Source organism: Sphaerodactylus townsendi, linkage group LG07, assembly GCF_021028975.2.
Source record: "Sphaerodactylus townsendi isolate TG3544 linkage group LG07, MPM_Stown_v2.3, whole genome shotgun sequence".
In the NCBI taxonomy this organism is placed as follows: Eukaryota; Metazoa; Chordata; class Lepidosauria; order Squamata; family Sphaerodactylidae; genus Sphaerodactylus; species Sphaerodactylus townsendi.
Genome location: NC_059431.1, coordinates 110102312 through 110121248, shown reverse-complemented (window position 1 = coordinate 110121248; position 18937 = coordinate 110102312). Strand labels below are relative to the sequence as shown.

At 48.4% G+C, this 18937-nt stretch overlaps 1 protein-coding gene across 1 annotated transcript; it reads right to left on the bottom strand.

The window, feature by feature from the left end:
• Nucleotides 1–1072: 1072 nt before the first annotated feature.
• Nucleotides 1073–17531, bottom strand: PGAP4 (post-GPI attachment to proteins GalNAc transferase 4). Its single transcript, XM_048502707.1, has 2 exons — nucleotides 17108–17531; nucleotides 1073–2532 (listed from the first exon to the last, which is right to left on the bottom strand). Exon 2 carries the CDS (start codon nucleotides 2392–2394, stop codon nucleotides 1207–1209), a length of 1188 nt encoding a protein of 395 aa, XP_048358664.1. The 5' UTR covers nucleotides 2395–2532; nucleotides 17108–17531; the 3' UTR covers nucleotides 1073–1206.
• Between the last annotated feature and the right edge of the window lie 1406 nt (nucleotides 17532–18937).

The window sequence follows — 18937 nt, the reverse complement described above, 5'->3', positions numbered from 1 at the left end:
AATCAAGGCCATAGTCGGTGAAAAGAAAATATTCTGAAAGATACAGGTGCATGACAAACTGCACCTACCAAAATGCCTATTTCTACGCAGCAGTGTACCCCCTCCATAAAACTGAAGAGTTGGCACCAAGAACTGGAGCGTAAATCAATCAATCCAACCTGGGAAAGAGAATTTTTGGTTTGTTTATTTCTTTGTTAGCACATCTGTTCGTTACACAAGAACTCCCGCCGACAGAAAACAATGAGATTATTGCCTCCATGAAAACAGAGCAGACCCCCCCCCCCCCCAAAAAAAAGGTTGCCAGTCATACAGATTTAATATTAAGAGTGGGGGAAAAAGTGTGCAAACTTTACTCAGAAGCTGTGTACGGGGTTTGCATAAGGCACTTCTTAGGCTGTTCTGCTTAACACAGAAAAGTAAGGTGGACATCAGACAGACTGGCACTTGGGATCAAAGACGGCAGATGAAGAAGAAAAGAGAGGGAAGAAAAGCGGGAACATTTGCCTTTTGGGTGCTTCTGAATAGTGCTAATCAGTCTTTGCCTTTACGGCTTGGGTTGGTTGGGGCAATGAGAAGCACATTCCTCTTGACCTTACATTTCAAGGTGAGAGAGAAAAAGAGGAACCACCGATCCATAATGGAACAGAAGACGTCTCTTTAAGAATCCACAATCGCTCATTTCAACCTGTTGCCAAACTGGAAAAAAAACAGAAAGAGCTCGCTAGCAACAAAATGGGTCGTGCAAAGAGTTAAAGTGAGCAATTGTAAATTTCTAGAGAGGATTCCTGCTGTTGGCAATGCCACAAGATTACAGGCATCACTTAGCCATTTTTCCCCCTTGTGCTGGGATGTGAGCAAACACCAGGTCGGTAGGTTGCCTGGTTCCTTGAGCCTGCAGAGAAACTCTGGCTGATTCCGCATGGGCCAAAAAAGCGGTGTGAAAATGGTGTGAAAACAGTATAAACCCTTTTACACTGGCTGATTCCGCATGGGCCAAAAACAGTAATGTGAAAACTGTATAAACCCTTTTATACCATTTTAAACCCTTTTACACCATTTTCACACTGGTGTTTTTGGTCCATGCGGAATCAGCCACTGTTTTAAACCCTTTTACGCCATTTTCACACTGCTGTTTTTGGCCCATGCAGAATCAGCCTTTCTCTCACACACACACACTCACACACACACAGAGTAAGCTTTCCAGCATCAGAGCAGTTTGAGGTTGTTATAGCTCCTGACGCTAGAAAAAATCCCCACGTGCCGGACCAGATTGGGCTCCACCACAAATGCCCGTTCCCCTCTCACGCGTAAGAGCGAGTAAAGGGCGGTATCTTTGGCAAAGCCCCGGCGGCAGCGCAGTTCTTTCAGGTAGCCCAAGGCACGGCGGGCAGAAGAGGCAGAGAACAGCATGGCGGGGGTGCAGCACTCTGTGACAGGCACGACGTTGTAGAGCGGAGGGGCCAGGCGGCGAAGTTCCAAGAAGTAGTGGCGTCCCACCAACTCCACCAGCAGCATGCTGTACACGGCAAAGAACAGGACAATCGGCCAAACGAGGCTGGAGCGGCCGGAGGCCCAGGCATAGGCAAGGCCCAACAGCGACCCAAAGAACATGCCCACTCCGAGCCATTCGAGGATCCTCATGGGCTCTGGGTTGATGTAACGCTGCAGTCTCTCCGGATGGTAGAGCTTCACATAAAGGGCATCTCGTAAGTGCGCTTTGGAGAACCGCGTCTGCAACAGATGCTGCAAGACCGGAAATATCTCTTCCTCGGGAACAGCGTCATCTTCCACCAGCAGTACGTACTCCGGGTCGTAGGTCTGCAGCGACTTCTCGAGACAATAGGTATAATCCTGCTTTTCCTTTTCAAACTGGTTCATTCCCGGCTCGACCTTCTTGTGGCCTCCATAGTGGTTCACCACGGCCATGAAATTGGAGAGCAGCTGGGCGTCCTGGTGGCTGCCGGGATCCGTTTCCACGTTGCAGAGCAAGATCTGGTGGTGACGGCAAGGCGGGCCACATTCCTGGAGGAGGCGGTGGAAACGGGACGCCACCTGCAGGACGTAGTGGAATTCGGGAGGCCTCTGCACCGTAATGATGGTAATCAGCAACCACGGATGGAAGACCTCGCTGCCCAGCCTTTCTGACGTATTTGGCGTCTGCAGCCTCTCAAAGTAACGGAGGGCGCTCAGACCGTCCTCTTGGTTCTGCTTTACGAACTCTTGGCTCATCGGGTTCAGATACCAGCTTCGAATGAAGTAATAGGAGTAGAGCAGCTGGTCGCAAGTCAACGGTGCCAGCACGCCAAAGGTCACAACGGTCAAGGCGAGCAGCTGGACAAACGGGTTGGACCAACGGCACAGCCTCCCCCATGGCTGCAGAGGTCGTGGGAGCATGGCTGCTGTGCGCAAGGACCGGCTGCGGTGGATTCATGCCCCAGGTCTTTCACTCCGTCGTTTCTTCTGGGAATGGGGGAGGAAGGAAGAGGGCAGGAACGGCCTCATCTTCCATTGAGCCAGTCGCGAGATTCAAACCTGCAAAGAAAGGAAGACAAACAATTATGCACTGCTATTACCTTACTACATATCGTTAGTAGCAAGTAGCTGTTTTGACAGCTTTCACTATAGAAAAGCAGCCTGGGCACAAACTGGGTACAATAGCCATTATGGGACAAAATGGGCACAATAGCCATTATGGGATGCCCTTGTGGTGACTGATGCAACCTTAGAGAATTTAGCCATTTAAAAATTGTTGCAAGGGCCGGATCCTAAGTGGCCCACAGCATGGCAGTCTTTCCTTATTCCGTGCCTTTAAAAGTGTAGAAACGAGCCCATTTTATTTGCCAGGTCTTTTCATGGAGTACAGACTGATAGCATCTCAGTAATTTGCAGTTTTTAATTTATTTAGAATTTAAATTATTTAATTAGAATTCATTATTATTATATTATTATATTATTATAATTATTTATATTAAAATTATTATAATTATTTATATTATTACAATTATTTATATTAAAATTATTACAATTATTTATATTAAAATTATTATAACTATTTATATTAAAATTATTATAATTATTTAAATTAAGCTTAATTATTATAATTATTTAAATTAAGCTTAATTATTATAATTATTTAAATTAAAATAAATAAATTATTTAAATGAAGTCTTGAGCCATGAGAGAAGGTGGCATATAAATACCTCAACACATATGTAAAGCTCCATAAAATACATGGAAAAGGTCGTCCAAATTGCTTTGAGATATGCCTTTACGTATGGTGAACCCAGAAATGGTAAAACAGAATAAAGTCACCAAGTCTGGTTTTGGCTTCAAAACCCAGTCCAGTGTATTACATTCTTCTATAGTGTAGCAGTGTTGGCAGCCACTAGCAACTGCTTCCGGAAAGCTATACTTCACTGTGTACTCTTGCAGGACCTTATACAATACAGGGGGGTGGTTTCAGCCAATGGACAACTGAGCCATCCGCTCCAGACAAGGGAAAGGAGACCACCATCAGCCCTGCCAATCACGCTATTTGCGAGTCTTTTGAAAAATCCCTTGCAAGTGAATGGCCCAGCAAGAGGTGTTTTATTTGCTGGACTTTCCTTTTTTAAAAGTTCATGGCTTACATCTGCACAGCTCCGCAGGTGTAGATTTATTTTATTTATTTATTTCTGCAGCTTTTATACCGCCCCATCCTCGAAGGGCTCTGGGCGGTGTACAACAGATAAAAGCAACAATACAACTTTAAAACATTAACAGCAGCAACAGTTAAACAATATTTAGCAAAGGGATGAAAATATAAGTGGCGTCATGGTATTGTAGTACCATGAGACATCAGCCTGGCTGTGGAGGTTCATTTTTGCCTGCCTGTACAGCCACGCATCGGTGGTAGGTAAATAAATTGAAAAAATAGATGTGCATCTGTAAGAAGGCGCAACAGCAACCCGTATTGTTTCCATGGGCTCCAATTCCACGGATGCATGCGATTGTGAGATCAGGAAAGCGGGTTACTTTATCCCAATTGCAACCTGCTATACATTTACTATGCGGAAGGGGTCGTAGTTTAGGTCTAAAGCCACCTAGTAAGTTTACAGCAGAGGGGACATTTAGGCCCCTTCCGCACACGCAAAATAATGCGTTTTCAAACCACTTTCACAACTGTTTGCAAGTGGATTTTGCCATTCCGCACAGCTTCAAAGAGCAATGAAAGCAGTTTGAAAGTGCATTATTCTGCATGTGCGGAATGAGCCTTAAACTGAGAGTTTCCCAATTTGCAGGTTAGCCTCACGACCCCTCTGCAAGCTCTTATTTGAGTAAATATTGCTTTCACTCAGATTTGCTCCCCTCTCCCCCCCACACACACATAAAGAACTGGATTTTGAATTAAGTCAGAATGCTGGATGCATCTCCTGATCTACATGTCATGGATGGCACTCAATTATATGCAAGGAAAGAAAGAAAGTTATTGGGAAATGAGACTCTGAGTTTGATGGATGCTTGTAAATGTTTCTTTCCAGCATAGTTTAAGACGGCAAACACGCACTATCAAATAATACAGGTATACAACCATGGGAATGATGCAAATGTACTTGAAAGAGTTTTGATGCTGTTCCTGCTACTGTTCCGGCAACTATAATTACCTGGATTGCAGTCAAACCTCTGGCCCAGAAAGCAGGCGGTCCCTTTTTTGGCTCTGGGGGGAGGCAGAGACAGAGGTCGATTCCCCACCCACCATTAGATGCGCGCTCCTCACGGCAAATACCCCGGGGTCCTGCAGCACTCCCCACTACACCAGCAGCGACAACGCAGTCGCCCTGATTCTGCCGCTCCTCCCACCCCTCAGCGCGCATCATTTCGGATCCTGGTTGGAAGTACACCTTTTTGAAACCGCGGACTGAACACGGAGCGGGGGTCCCCTCCACTTCCACTTTTGAAGTGGGGAAAGGGCTAGAGAAGGGTCCTGTTTAGAACTCTCTTCCTTCCCCCAAAAGTAGCTCCAGCTGCCCAACACTTTCAGCCCCGGCATGGAGGGGCCCAGCTCAAAGTTGTGACACCCCCAGACATACACAGCCTTAGGAGAGTTACCCTTCTCCAAAAGCATTTTATTTTCTTCAAGGGGAAGGAGCTGATCTCTGTGAGGGAAATCTCCAGGTCCCATCAAGAGAGTGCCGGAGAGAACATACACCTGCTTGGGAATACAAAAGGAGTTCTTAAAAGCCTGTATTTCCAGGTCTGTTCCCCCCACCCCACCCCCCCACACACTATTTTGGCTCAGCCATTCCTTAAAAAATAAAACTTGGAGAGCGACAGAGAAGCAAACAAGCAGCATTTTAAAATTTTGCTCCTCCTGCATCAAGTATGGGTTTTCAGATGGCAGGTATCTATGTCGTTTAGCTTCGCCTCTGAAGCACTGGGGATCAGGAGTTGCTAAGATTCCTCGACAACATCATTAGGTCCAGTCCTTTGAGCATTTCAACGTACACTCCATCATATGCTAAAGACCTATGCAGTGAGGCACCTAAATGCTTGGGACCAATTGCCGACTGAGAAGTGCTACAAGAGAGTCCCAGCTCTGGCCCATTTGAACTCCTGAGAGGACCACGCGACATCCTGAAGGAGGCATGGTTTGGAAGAGAATCCATCGAGACGAGAGCATCACCTACCTGCAAGGGCTTCAAGAGAATCTTCAAGGGCTGCAAGCTGCCACTATATACAACATGCAATGTTCCCAGCAAAAGATTTGGTGTGATGCAAAGGTGAGAGAAAGACATTTCAAGGCAGCAGACCAAGTCTTAGGCCCTTTCTGCACGGGCCTCTATGCGCCCTCACACTGGCAAGAATTCTGCTGGCGTGGGGGTGGAGGCCGTTCGCGACGCTAAGCGTCTGGCGGCGGCCCCAGCAGAGGTGCCGCTGGCGCAGAGAGAGAAGCGGCTCCGCACGCGGCCGCATTATAGCCGTCCCTCTCCCACTTACCTGCATTAAGCTGTCATTAAGCCCTGCTGGCCTCCTAAAGCCCGCCCACGCTGCCCTCCCCCCCCCAGGGGTTGGAGGACAGCGAGGGAGGGTCTTAGGAAAAAGGACAGCGCAGGGCGAATGACGGGCGACGAAGGTAAAGTGGGAGAGGGACGGGGAAACAGCGTATGTTCGGCCGGCGGTGTTGTTCGCGCGCATCATTGAAATTTCACGCTGTTTACTCAAAACTACCCTTTAAACGAAGGTGTTTTTGAGGGCAGCCTTACAACGCCGCCCTGAGGGAAGGGAAGTTGTGAGCCTGGGCGGTGCTGCTTTCGCTGCGTTTCAGCCTTGGCGCCACCTGTCGCGAAGCGGCTGACCTGGAAGGACGCCGCTTTTCTTTTGCCGCCCCCAGGTTGCCGCTTTTGGCCCAAAATCGCGAGGAAAAAAGCCTGAGTGTTAAAACTGGGTCGGAAGCACAAGGTGGAAGTTGACTGGGAAGAACTTTTCAAGAGGTCAGCCAAGAGTCAAAAGCGAACTATGTGGTAAATGTAGATCCAAAAGAGGGGCAATGTAAACTGCACCATGTTAATACACTAAAACCATATTGTGACGGGGGTAATTTGGTCTTTATGATCACAGAAGGGAAAAAGGCGACTTAGAATTAGGGAGCTGGAGTGACGTAACAAATGGAAGCATTGTGCGTGAGGTATACTTATAGCCAACCCTAACCAAGATCAGCCATGGTAAATTCAAGCAGTATTAGAAATCAGTCCATTTCCTCTGATGTCCCTGGCAGATTTCACTCTGCACAAAATTGATACAGGGGATTCCAAACCAGTGATGGTGAACTCATGACACCCTTGTCAAAGGTGATACGCAACAACGTCTTGGGTGATACACCAGCAATTCACCAGCACATGACAACGACCATTCTCCCTGTTGGAGTTACCAAAATATAAGGCTCATTTTGCACATGCAGAATAATGCACTTTGAAACTGCTTTCAGTGCTCTTTGAAGCTGTGTGGAATGGCAAAATCCACTTGCAAACAGTTGTGAAAGTGGTTTGAAAATGCATTATTTTGCGTGTGCGGAAGGGGCCTAAGAAATACGCGACGCTGCACCACCCAGAGCTTAACATAGGTTCTCATCATCCATATCAACTGTACTTTTGAAAAGGCAGGGACAAGAACAGAACCAAATGTTTCACTATTACTATTTTACATGTGTCTGAGTTTGTTTTACTTGTGTTTCATTTCTGAAATTATTTGGAACTTCTTTATCTAATATGTAGCACCACACGATTGGACTATATTTTATAAAATAAATGACATTAAGAACTGGTTCTCTTTTATTGATATTTCTAACATGCTAATATATTGTTATTGTATTATTGTTAATGCACTGGTTTATTGATGTGTTGCTATATAGGATGTATTGCTATAGGATGGATTTCATGATAATATGCACTGAGATGTTGTTATAGTGCTGCTGTTGTGGTTATCTTTGATCTGTTAGATTTGATATGTTTAAGTCACTTTCTGTAATTTTGCTCCTTATTTTTAGTTTTAATGTATCTCATTGTTTCATTACTATTTATTCTACTATAATTGTATTTTGTTTTACCATATTGTTAGCCGCCCCGAGCCCTTTGGGGATAGGGCGGGGTATAAATTAGAAATGAAAAGAAAAAATTAAATGAAAAAATATTTAACCCATGCTAAGAGTGAATGAGTCAACCTAAAGCGAAGGTAAATGAAATGTCATAAAAGAAGTATTTTACGGCTTATATGAATTGCTTACTGGATGTAATTGTATATGATTAATGACATTTACAATGTAACCTGCTAAGATTAATACAAGGTAAAGGTACCGTATATACTCATGTATAAGTCGGATATTTCAGCACATTTTTAATGCTGAAAAAGCTCCCCTCGACTTATATGTGGGTCATTAAAAAGATTTTTGTATTTTTACTTTGCCGGCCAGCAGGGGGCGCAGTTTTTATGCTAGCGGCACCAAAATTTCAGGGTACCCTCAGCAGACTGATGATACCAGCCAAGTTTGGTAAAGTTTGGTTCAGGGGGGTAATTCAAAGTTCTGCACGGACCCCCTAGGGAGGTGCCCCCATTCCCCATTGACTTTTCAATGGGGCTTCTAGCTATTAGTAAGATAGGAGCTACCCACTCCTTTGAGGAGTCTGCATAACTTTGGACCCTCTGAACCAAACTTCACCAAACCTGTAGAGTGGCATCTATTCAGGAGAGTCTGCTTTATGATACCAGCCCAGGTTTGAGTGAAGTTTGGGTCAGGGGATCCAAAGTTATTGATTCCCCTGTAAAGGGATGCCCCATCCCCCCATTGTTTTACAAATTAAGGAAGCTAATAGTAGATTTTTCATTTCTGATAATATCCCTCTTAAAATCTAGAAGTTTGGGTTACATTTGGGACAATACAGATGATGATGAGGAATCCCACTTTTTGGAAGGATTTTTAACTCTTGTGTTTTAGCTTGGTTGCTGGTTGAGCTAAGGTTTTTGTACTTTTAAAGTTATTGTTGACCCTCTTTTCCACTTACAGAGCCAGTTTACTGTTTTTCTTTGAAATAAATATTCAAAAACATTTAACCTACTGATGCCTCAATTGATGTAATTTTATTGGCATCTATTTTTATTTTTGAAATTTACCAGCAGCTGCTGCATTTCCCACCCTCAACTTATACGCGAGTCAATAAGTTTTCCCAGTTTTTTGTGGTAAAATTAGGTGCCTCGACTTATATGCGGGTCGACTTATACGCGAGTATATACGGTATGTTAGTATACTGTAAACCACAAACATCCCCAGTTGCCTAGGAGAGGTTGGAAACCTCACCTGGAGCAATGAGCTAGGAGACGGGGCTTGTGACAAACCTAAGCAGCAGGTAGAGGCAGAAAGGCCTCCTCCTGAAGTGTTGAGCCCTTGCAGAGCCTGAGCGTGTGAGTGGCAGCTGGGAGTGGGTAGAGTTTAAGAGTCAGATACAAGATTTTGAAAAGTTCAGCTCAGATCCAGAGAGAACAGATATGTATACGGTCTGTGAAAGACCTCTGGAAGGACAGCAATATGGGGGGGGGGGGGAAGGAACCTTACTCTAGCCAAGAAAGAGAATTAACTTTTAGGGAGAATACTTCTTTCTGCAGACTTTACAGGCATCAAAGTTAACACGTGGACCTCTGAATGGGCTAAACCTGTGAAACAGCTGGAAAGTCTAAGAACTCTGAGATCAACTGAAACGGTAACAATCAGCCAAACACCATCCGTGCTCAACTTTGAAAACAACTCCATATTTGTATATATTTGTATATACAACTGTTTGTATATATTTGTATATATTTGTATATACAACTGTTTCCCTCCCAATATATCCTATCCTATTTCCCTACCATTGATTTGTTAAATAGAAGAAGAAGAGTTTGTATTTATATCCCCCCTTTCTCTCCTGTAGGAGACTCAAAGGGGCTTACAATCTCTTTGCCCTTCCCCCCTCACAACAAACACCCTGTGAGGTGGGTGGGGCTGAGAGAGCTCAGAAGAACTGGGACTAGCCCAAGGTCAACCAGCTGGCGTGTGTGGGAGTGCACAGGCTAATCTGAATCCCCCAGATAAATCTCCACAGCTCAAGCGGCAGAGCAGGGAATCACACCCGGTTCCTCCAGATTAGAGTACACCTGCTCTTAACCACTACGCCACTGCTGCTCCTATTTGTTCTACCCCCCCTCCCCCCGGCTCCTGCAAAGAATTTGTGCAGGTATTCTACACTGTTTCAAAGTTTATCTGAGATACAACTGAAAGAGAGAGAGATAACCTCAGCTTGCCAAGCTGGTTCAGATGAACACTCGCATATCTGACCAGCAGCAAATAAAAGAAGATCTTAGCAGAATTAGCCTTTGGGTATAAGGGAGGTGGGAAATTTACCTGTCAGGATGCCCTACCTTCACACATGGCAACATTGTTTCCACTCTTAATTGGTTTCATTGAGGACGCACCCTCTGTTAGCAGATCCTGAGTTTTGGGCAGACATCCAGTCTTCGACTCACGTACAGATAACCCAACCTCTGCCCGAGGGATTATGCTTTGCTCTGAAATGGGTCACAGTGCCGAGAAAAATCTGACGGCGTTCAGAATGGGGAATTCTGGCTGAGGCTTATCAGTCCCCCCTCGCAACCTAAATCTTCCCGTCATGCCACGCAACTTAAATCTTCTTAAAGCTGCATGTGAGGCAGGCCTCCCAACAGCCGTGGCCCAGTTTCAAAAGGCTGGGCAACACTGAGATAAAACAGTGCTGGGTGGACCGGGACGCAGGTAGCAAATTTCCATACTCTGGGAAGAATTGATGCTCAGGAGCCCAGCTTCAGCCTGCAGGGTGCTGATTCCAAACACCCCTCCCATGTCATACCCCATGATTCCTAACACCATAAAAATAAAGGTAGTCCCCCTGTGCAAGAACCACTGACCCATGGGGTGATGTCACATCCTATTAGCCCCTGCCAGCATGGCCAATTGGCCAATTCTGGTTGAGGTTTATCCGTCCCCCCTCGCAACCTAAATCTTTCCGTCACGCCACGCAACTTAAATCTTCTTAAAGCGGCATGTTGCAGACCCCTGTGACCTAAGAAGAAGAACACCACTTTGGATTTATATCCCCCCTTTCTCTCCTGCAGGAGACTCAAAGGGGCTTACAATCTCCTTGCCCTTCCCCCATCACAGCAAACACCCTGTGAGGTAGGTGGGGTTGAGAGAGCTCCGAGAAGCTGTGACTAGCCCAAGGTCACCCAGCTGGCATGTGTGGGAGTGTACAGGCTAATCTGAATTCCCCAGATAAGCCTCCACAGCTCAGGCGGCAGAGCGGGGAATCAAACCCGGTTCCTCCAGATTAGATACACGAGCTCTTAACCTCGTACGCCACTGCTGCTCCTTTGTAAGCAGACTTCCTATACTGGGATTGGTTATTGCCTTTCCCAGTTGTTTACACTTTACCCCCAGCAAGCTGGGTACTCATTATACTGACCTTGGAAGGATGGAAGGCTGAGTCAACCTTGAGCTGGCTACCTGGAACCGACTTTCACCAGGACTGAATAAGCAGAGGTTTGACTGTGCTACTGCCGCTTACCACTGTGTACCACGGGGCTCCTATTCTACCACTTTAGACTCCTGCAAAGATCTTGTGCGGGCATTCTGCACTTTATATGCCATTAAAGGTATTGTATTTGTATTTGTATTCTGCACTCTGTACACCTGCATGGGCATAGTTTATTTCTGTAAATTCTGTAAATAGGATTAAGAAATTAGAATAGTGCTTAGCTGCCTAGTGGTGGGGCTGGGTCCACTATTGTGGAAGTGGTTGAGGCTATAGAGTTTGGGGTGGGCGGTTGAGCAATGGGGGCACCTGAATTGGGGCTGGGGATCCCGGTGTTGATGGGACGGGGTAGATATAGCGGTAGGCGGGGGCCATATGATAGAAGACGAATGAGATATGGCTATGCTCGTTCGCCTTCTGACCTCCGACCTATCCCTAGGGACGGCGGTGATGGGGTTCAGGGTTACTCTGCTTCGTCTCTGGTGTTGATCAATGCCAGGTCCATTAACAATAAAACCACTGTGCTTCGCGACTATCTCGAAGCCCAGCAGATGGACCTGGCTTGTATCACACAGCAGAAACTTAGGTGCGCGAGGGTGAGACCGTCGCCTTAGGCTGGCTAAACCGCGCCACCGGGTTTGGCGATGTTTCCACCGATCCGCGAACACAGGGCCGGGGGGGAGGCGTGGCATTGTTCATCCGGGATTCCATTCCCTTCAGGGCTGCCCCTGTCCCAGAGATCGCTGGCATGGAGTGTGTCGGCCTAGAGTGGTTGGCCGCGGAGAGGATGGCAGTCCTCTTGGTGTACCGATGCGCCTAGCGCGCAAAGGGACTGCCTGCCACGGCTGCTGGAGGTGGTGGCGGACTGGGCATTACGGTTCCCAGGCTTATTGTCCTGGGGACTTCAATGTCCATGCTGACGCCACCTCATGTACAGCGACTGTGGACCTGGAATTGTCATCCATGGCGACACTGGGCCTCTCCCTGGTAAACTCTGGCCCCACTCATGAGGCCGACCACAGCTGGATTTGGTCTTTGGGTTAGGGGTTGATATGGTCGTATCCTCTACAGATAGAGTGCCATGGTCCGACCATTATGCCCTGAAGCTTCGGATGGACTTGTCGCCAACCCCGTCTAGGCGAGGGGCTGATTTATGCCAGCCAGCGGAGACTTATGGATCCACTTGGTTTCCTGAATGCTCTACGGGACCCTGAACCCGTTGGCACACTCGATGAGCAGGTGGAGGACTGGAATTCCCGGCTCTCCAATGCCATCGAGATTATCCCAGCGTCCTCTTAAGCCCCCGGTATTCGGCAGGCTCCCTGGTATACCGAGGAGCTGCGCCATATGAAAGCAGAAGCTTAGACGACTAGAGCGTGTGTGGAGGAAATCTCGTGACGACGCGGCGCGAACATCTTATAGGGCGTTTATGAAGGCCTATGAGATGGCAACGAAGGAACAAAGAGAGCTTTCTTTTCCTCCTCTCTTGCGTCTGCTAGCTCCCGCCCGGCACAATTATTTCGTATAATTCGGTCTTTGACCTCCTTATCAGAAGGTCCACAAATCATCGATTGGCTGTTGGCTGTGAGGCTTTTATGAGCTTTGCAGATAAAGTCACGTCGCTCCGCCAGGACCTTCCTGCCACGTTGTCTACAATTAGCGAACTGCAGGCTCCCTTGCCGTCTTGGGGCCCAAGTTTGGCCCAGTTCTCCCTGCTCTCCGATGCCGCTGTTGACAGGGCCTTGGCTGCTGTTAGACCTACTACCTGTCCTCTGGATCTGTGCCCCTCCTGGCTTATTAAGTCCTGCCGGGCGGAGCTACGACTCCATCTGTTGAATATCATCAATGGCTCCCTTGAGCAAGGAGTCTTTCCGGATGGGTTGAAGGAGGCAGTGGTCCGCCCACTCTTAAAAAGACCATCATTAGATCCGGGGGATCTGGCCAATTACTGCCCCGTCTCGAATCTTTCATTTCTGGGGAAGGTAATTGAGAGAGTGGTGCTGGAGCAGCTTCAGGGTTTCCTGGATGACACATCGGCTTTCGATCCCTTCCAGTCCGGCTTCCGTGCTGGGCATGGGGCGGAGACTGCTCTCGTCGCCATCACGGATGCGCTCCGTATACAGCTTGATCGAGGCGGATCGGCGCTGCTGGTTTTGTTAGATCTTACGCGGCGTTTGATATGGTCGATCCGCGACCTTTGACCAACCGCCTGGCCGCCTCTGGGGTGCGGGGCACTGTCCTTCAGTGGATTGCCTCGTTTCTCCGGGGCCGGAGCCAGCAAGTGAGGATGCTTGAGGATGAAGCCTCCCGGTGGTGCCCGGCTTCATTCGCGAGGAAGTACACCTCAGGGGGGCACCTGTTATCCCCGCTTCGTTATTTCAACTTTATCTATATACGACCACTTGTTCCAGCTGGTGCGGAGCTTTGGAGCTGATTTGTCATCAGTATGCGGATGACACTCAGCTCATTCTGTTGATGGAGGGGCGATAGCGCGCCCCTGTGGCTCTCCAGCATTGTTTGGAGGCGGTAGCTGGTTGGTTGAAACAGAGCAGGCTGCAACTGAATCCGCACTTCGAAAGGCGGAGGTCCTCTGGCTGGGCTGGCATGAGGGAGAGGCTGGGGATTTCCCAGCGCCCGGTGTGGGGAGGGGGTCTCATTGACGCCAGGTTCTCCTCCTCGGCGATCCAGCAGTCTGGGGGGGAGTCCACCTGGATTCATCTCTTTCTATGGAGACCCAGGTAGGCCCTTACATACCCGGACTCGCGTTTTTTCCAGCATCTTCGCCATGAGCCCGGGCGGCTGGCCCCCTTTCTCTCCCAAGTAAATGGACCTGGCCAGCTTCTCACTGCTGATCCATGCAGCGGTCACCTCCAGGCTGGAGCCTATTTGTAACTTCAAACTTTACGCGGGCAGCTTCCCGCGCTTAGCGTTTGATTCGGAAGTTAAAGCTGGTCCAGGCATCGTGGCTCGTCTCGCTCACAGGAGGCGCCTTTAGAGATCATCATATTCAGCCTGTGTTGGGCGCCAGCTGCACTGGCTTCCAGTCCGAATTCCCGAATCATCTTCAAAAGGTGTGGGTTTTGACCTTTAAAGGCCTTCGCAGCGGCCTGGGACCCTCGTGCACCTTCCGGGACCCGCATCACCCCATATATCCCTACTCGGGCACTGCGATCAGCAGAGGCCAATTTACTGGTGATCCCTGGCCCCTCTATGATCGCGTGCTGGCCTCCACGCGGGCCAGGACTTTTACAGCACTGGCTCCCGGCCTGGTGGAACACCTGCTTCCTCCAACTGTCCGGGCCCTGCTTGGGACCTGGGTGAAGTTCCGCGGGAGCTCTGTAAGACTGTGTTGTTCCACCGGGCACTTTGGAGTGTCTGGCGGCTGATATGGGTGCCCCCTACTGCTCCCCTTCTTATTGCCCTCTGGTTTTCAGGGCTGTTACATCAGGGTCCCCTCATATTGAGGGGCCTACCGTCCCCCCTTTTTTTCTGGGGGTAGGTTTTAAATTTGAGGTTGGACGCCTGCTTTTATGCTTTTATGTATTAATTTGTTTCCGCTGGTTTTAGGTTATTTTAGTGCTGACATGAGATGGAGCTTATGTCTTTATATTGTATATGTGTTTTGCTCCTGTTGTCTCTGAATCCTTGCTGTTCACCGCCCGGAGCCCTTCGGGGATCGGGCGGTATAAAAGCCGAATTAATAAATAAATAAATAAATAAAAATATCTATAAACACACACACAAGCCTACCTTTCTCCAGGATCCAACAGTAAAATCAAATCCAATCAAACCCACATCATTTAAAACATTAAAATGATAAATATGAGAACAATTTTTTTTACATACTTCCCCCCTGTGGCCCAGATTCCCCAACAGCTGTGTTTCGGTGCCTCACTGGAAATCCAGGGACCCTGTCCTAATAGCTACAGTGCAGCCACGGAAAAGTTGGAACCCGAGTGTCACAGCGGCCCTTTCCACACGTGCAGAATAATGCACGTTCAATCCACTTTCACAACTGTTTGCAAGTGGATTTTGCTATTCCGCACGGCTGCAAAGTGCACTGAAAGTGGATTGAAAGTGCATTATTCTGCACGGGCGGAAGGGGCCTTAGTGTTCCTAGGATGCACCAATTCAAAGCATTTTTTCCCATCAAGCTGAAGACAATTTATGGTGACCCAATACAAGACATGACAGAGATGGTTTGCTGTTGCCTGCCTTTGTATAGCAACCTTGGACTTCCTTGGTGGTCTCTCAGCCACGTTCCAGCAAGGACTGGATCTCGCCAGCTTCCTCGAGAATCTAGAAGAGATTTGGATCGTAGCCGAAGGGCTATCCAGGATGTAAGAGGCAATTAAATATGCAAACCTTATGCTCGAAGCCTCAACTACCACCTGATATCATACAGGCTCAAGGCTTTACAGCTTTATCCTAGCCAGGTGTACTGTAAAGTAAGCCCCACCCAGGTGTAATGGGGATTTATTTTCCAGTAAGTTGTTTGGCACTGCAACCTAAAATAGTCTTGTCTTTGATATGATTTTTAAGAGGGGAATTATTACAATTGTGTTTTTAAAAAATGCTTAATTCTCTCTTCCTTCTTTTAGGGAAATAACAGCAGGTTAAGGATCCGGGAACCTCTCTCAGGAGATTTTATGGGATTACAGGTACGTTCCCAGGTGAAGTGGTAGTGTGTATATAGGGAGAGACAACTACTAGCTGACAAATACCCTATTCAAGGTTACTATCTGAGAAACAGCCACAACTTTTAATGTTTTATCGCTATATTGAATTTATGAGATCTTATATTGTATTTGTTTTATGTCTCACTGTACACCGCCCAGAGCCCTTTGGGGGTTGGGCAAGCCTAATAAATAAACAAATAAACAAACAAACAGACAGACAAACAGACAGACAGACAAACAAACATGTCAAAGGTATCCCACTTGGAAGAAACACCCAATTTAATGGCAGCATCCAAGAAATAGAAGGTCGACTCCCGTTAGGGCAAGAACAACACCCCTTGCTCCCTAGAACTAAATGGGGCAGACCCGTTTACACTGATCTCCTGCCAACTGGTGTAGGCACCCTGGTGTTTCCAAAGGGGCAGATAGATAAAGCTTTGGCACAACTGGGTGGGTACCTCGAGGAGATGCAAGGAGCATCCTTAAGCAGGTGTCTTCAGGGTTTTCAGAGAGGTCTCTGAGAGCTGTCAGGATCTTGAACCTCTGCTGCGGGTGGCAAGGAAGGCGAGCCGGAGGGAAACACAGGTTCCCTTTCTCGACTCCCAACGGTGGTTTATGCACAGCACCCTGGGGGATTCTGCACGACATATTTACAACGCGTTGTAATCATTATAAAAGAAATCGTTTCCCCGTTTATAAAAAGAGAACAGGAGTTCATTTAGAGCGTTATCAATCTGCTGTGCGGACTGAGCCCCTAATAACATGCGAAACACGTTATTAGTGAACCCGGGTCCCCCGTTTGCCTTTGCACTGGAGATTTCACCCTTCCGGGAAGCGATTGCAAACCGAGTCCGGCTGGCTGCAGCTCCTGCTTCGGTTCCTCCGAAAAGATGGCGAGGTTAGCGACTGCCCGGGTCCAGGGGAAAGATAACAGGCCGGGCCCGTTTTGGGGAAGAGGCCTGTGCAAAGTGCTTGGAAAAACAGCTTCTTCGGCCGGCTATATCTGAGCTGTGCAGAAACCACCAACGCTGCTTGGCAAACTGCAAACCTCGCCGCTTTCCCAGCTTGCAGCCCAACCTCTGACCGCACAGCCAGGCCCCCAACGGCCGCTTGTTGTCGTGCGGTCTGAATGACCCATGATTTGAAGGGGGTGGGTGGGGTGGAGGCTTGCAGGACCACGCGGGTGCCCGCCCCGGCCGCCAGCCCTGCAAACAGCTTTGCTACTCTTTAGAGGAGGGAACCTCGGGGCTAACCATCTCCCCCGAGCAACGCTTCCCCCCTGGGCCAAATGGTTGCAATTGGTTGCAAGCAAGGTCCGGAAAGGAAGCCCTCTCCCCCAGCGCGCTCGCCTTCACGTACCTGCAAAAAAGCCACCTTTGCACGGGGAGGAAAAGAAACGCGGCAGGCGCAGGGCGAGCCGTTTGCAATCCGCACCAGACCTCGCCAAGCGATCCGGATGCAACCCGAGCTTGCTTGGGCCGTGCGTCGGAGCGTGCCCCGGTCTCACTCCGTGCCGGGCGGGCGGGTTCGTCCCTTATCGGTCTCCCCGACCCGTTGCTCTCTCTTTCCCTCCCTCCCTCTCTGTCTCTCGCAGGAAGCCTGGATGAGATTAAAAGCCACACGAGAGCCGAGCATGTGACCGATGCTTGCAAAGGGGATGCACCAGGAAGGCGAGCCTCTCTCGTCGGGCTGGGATTGGGTGCTGGGGAGTAGCCAAGAGGGCTAGTGGCATGGCGAGCCACTTAAGGAGGAGGACGCATGGGGCTTCCCCGGGCTGGCCAAGAAGGCAAAGCTGAACAGCCTGCTTTCTCATGACTAGACTGGCCTGGCAGGAAAGAAGAGCTGGATTTATATCCCCCCTTTCTGTCCTGTAGGAGACTCAAAGGGGCTTACAGACTCCCTTCCCTCCCCGCCCCCTCACAACAAACACCCTCTGAGGTGGGTGGGGCTGAGAGAGCTCAGAAGAACTGTGACTAGCCCAAGGTCACCCAACTGGCGTGTGATGGAGTGAACAGGCTAATCTGAATTCCCCAGATAAGCCTCCCCAGCTCAGGCGGCAGAGCGGGGAATTGAACCCTGTTCCTCCAGATTAGAGTACGCCTGCTCTTCACCACTACGCCACTGCTGCTCCTCCTGCACATGTTATTTAGGACTCACTGAATCAGTCGCAGCTCCTCATTTCTCTCTCTTTCTCCTTCTCTTCCTTATCCCATTCTCCCTTCATCGCCCTTATCACCCTCACAGGAAGCGGTCCTTTTCCAGGTGTCATTGACCTTTTCAGTGGTATTGGGGGGGGGGGGGGCTTACTGAATTTCGGGCCTGTCTTCTCGCCAGCCATGGTTTCGCAACTTTAGCCTTAGCATATTTTGCAGCCCCCACTCCCAAATCTGGCTTCCAGCTGGTCCGGAAAGGGTGGGAATCTACTCAAGAGACTGAAGTTTGGCAACGAGTGCAAAACTTCACCCTCCATGATTGCTTTCAGAATCCCTTTCCTGATGACCTCTGGTTGGCACAGTTGGAACTAAGATGATGCCCACTGACTTTTGCTTTCTATAGGCTCATTAGGTGGTCTTTCTCTTGTAGACTGGCTGGGAAGATTCAGCCAGCCCCTGAGTTAGGGTTGCTGACTCCAGCTTGGGAAATTCCTGGGGACTTGGGGACAATGATGTGACACCATAGGGCCCGCCGTCCGAAGCTGCTATTTCCTTCATGAGAACTGACCTCTGATATCTGGAGGTTAGATGCTATTCTGGGAGAGCTCCAATCTTGACATTAGCAACCCTACTCTGCAAATAGGATCCAGACTTCTAAGGAAGAGGGAAGAATTGCTGGGGGGGACGGGGGACCTGACAAACGTCCGGCACCTGCTCCCAGCTAACTTCTCGCCACCATAAATATTGCTGGTTTTGGGATACAAAGACTGTACAGATTCAGCTATCAAATTATGCTAAAATCTGTCCTAAATCAAGATGAAGGAACCCAACTAGATGCACCAACTAGATGCACCAACGGCTAAATCAAGGGATGCGGTGTAAGGTGAAACTGAAGACAATTTAAACTGAAGACAATTTAGACATGCCTGCTCACAATTTAAAACATCAAATTTATTAAAAGTTGAATAAACCAATTACGGTTACATTGCTTTGACAAAGAGTCAGTTTGTTCATCAAGTGAACACTGTCTTTTCTT

What these genes read in the sequence shown, in the direction of transcription:
- PGAP4 (XM_048502707.1), bottom strand. Translation starts at nt 2,394, where the DNA reads ATGCTCCCACGACCTCTGCAGCCATGGGGGAGGCTGTGCCGTTGGTCC.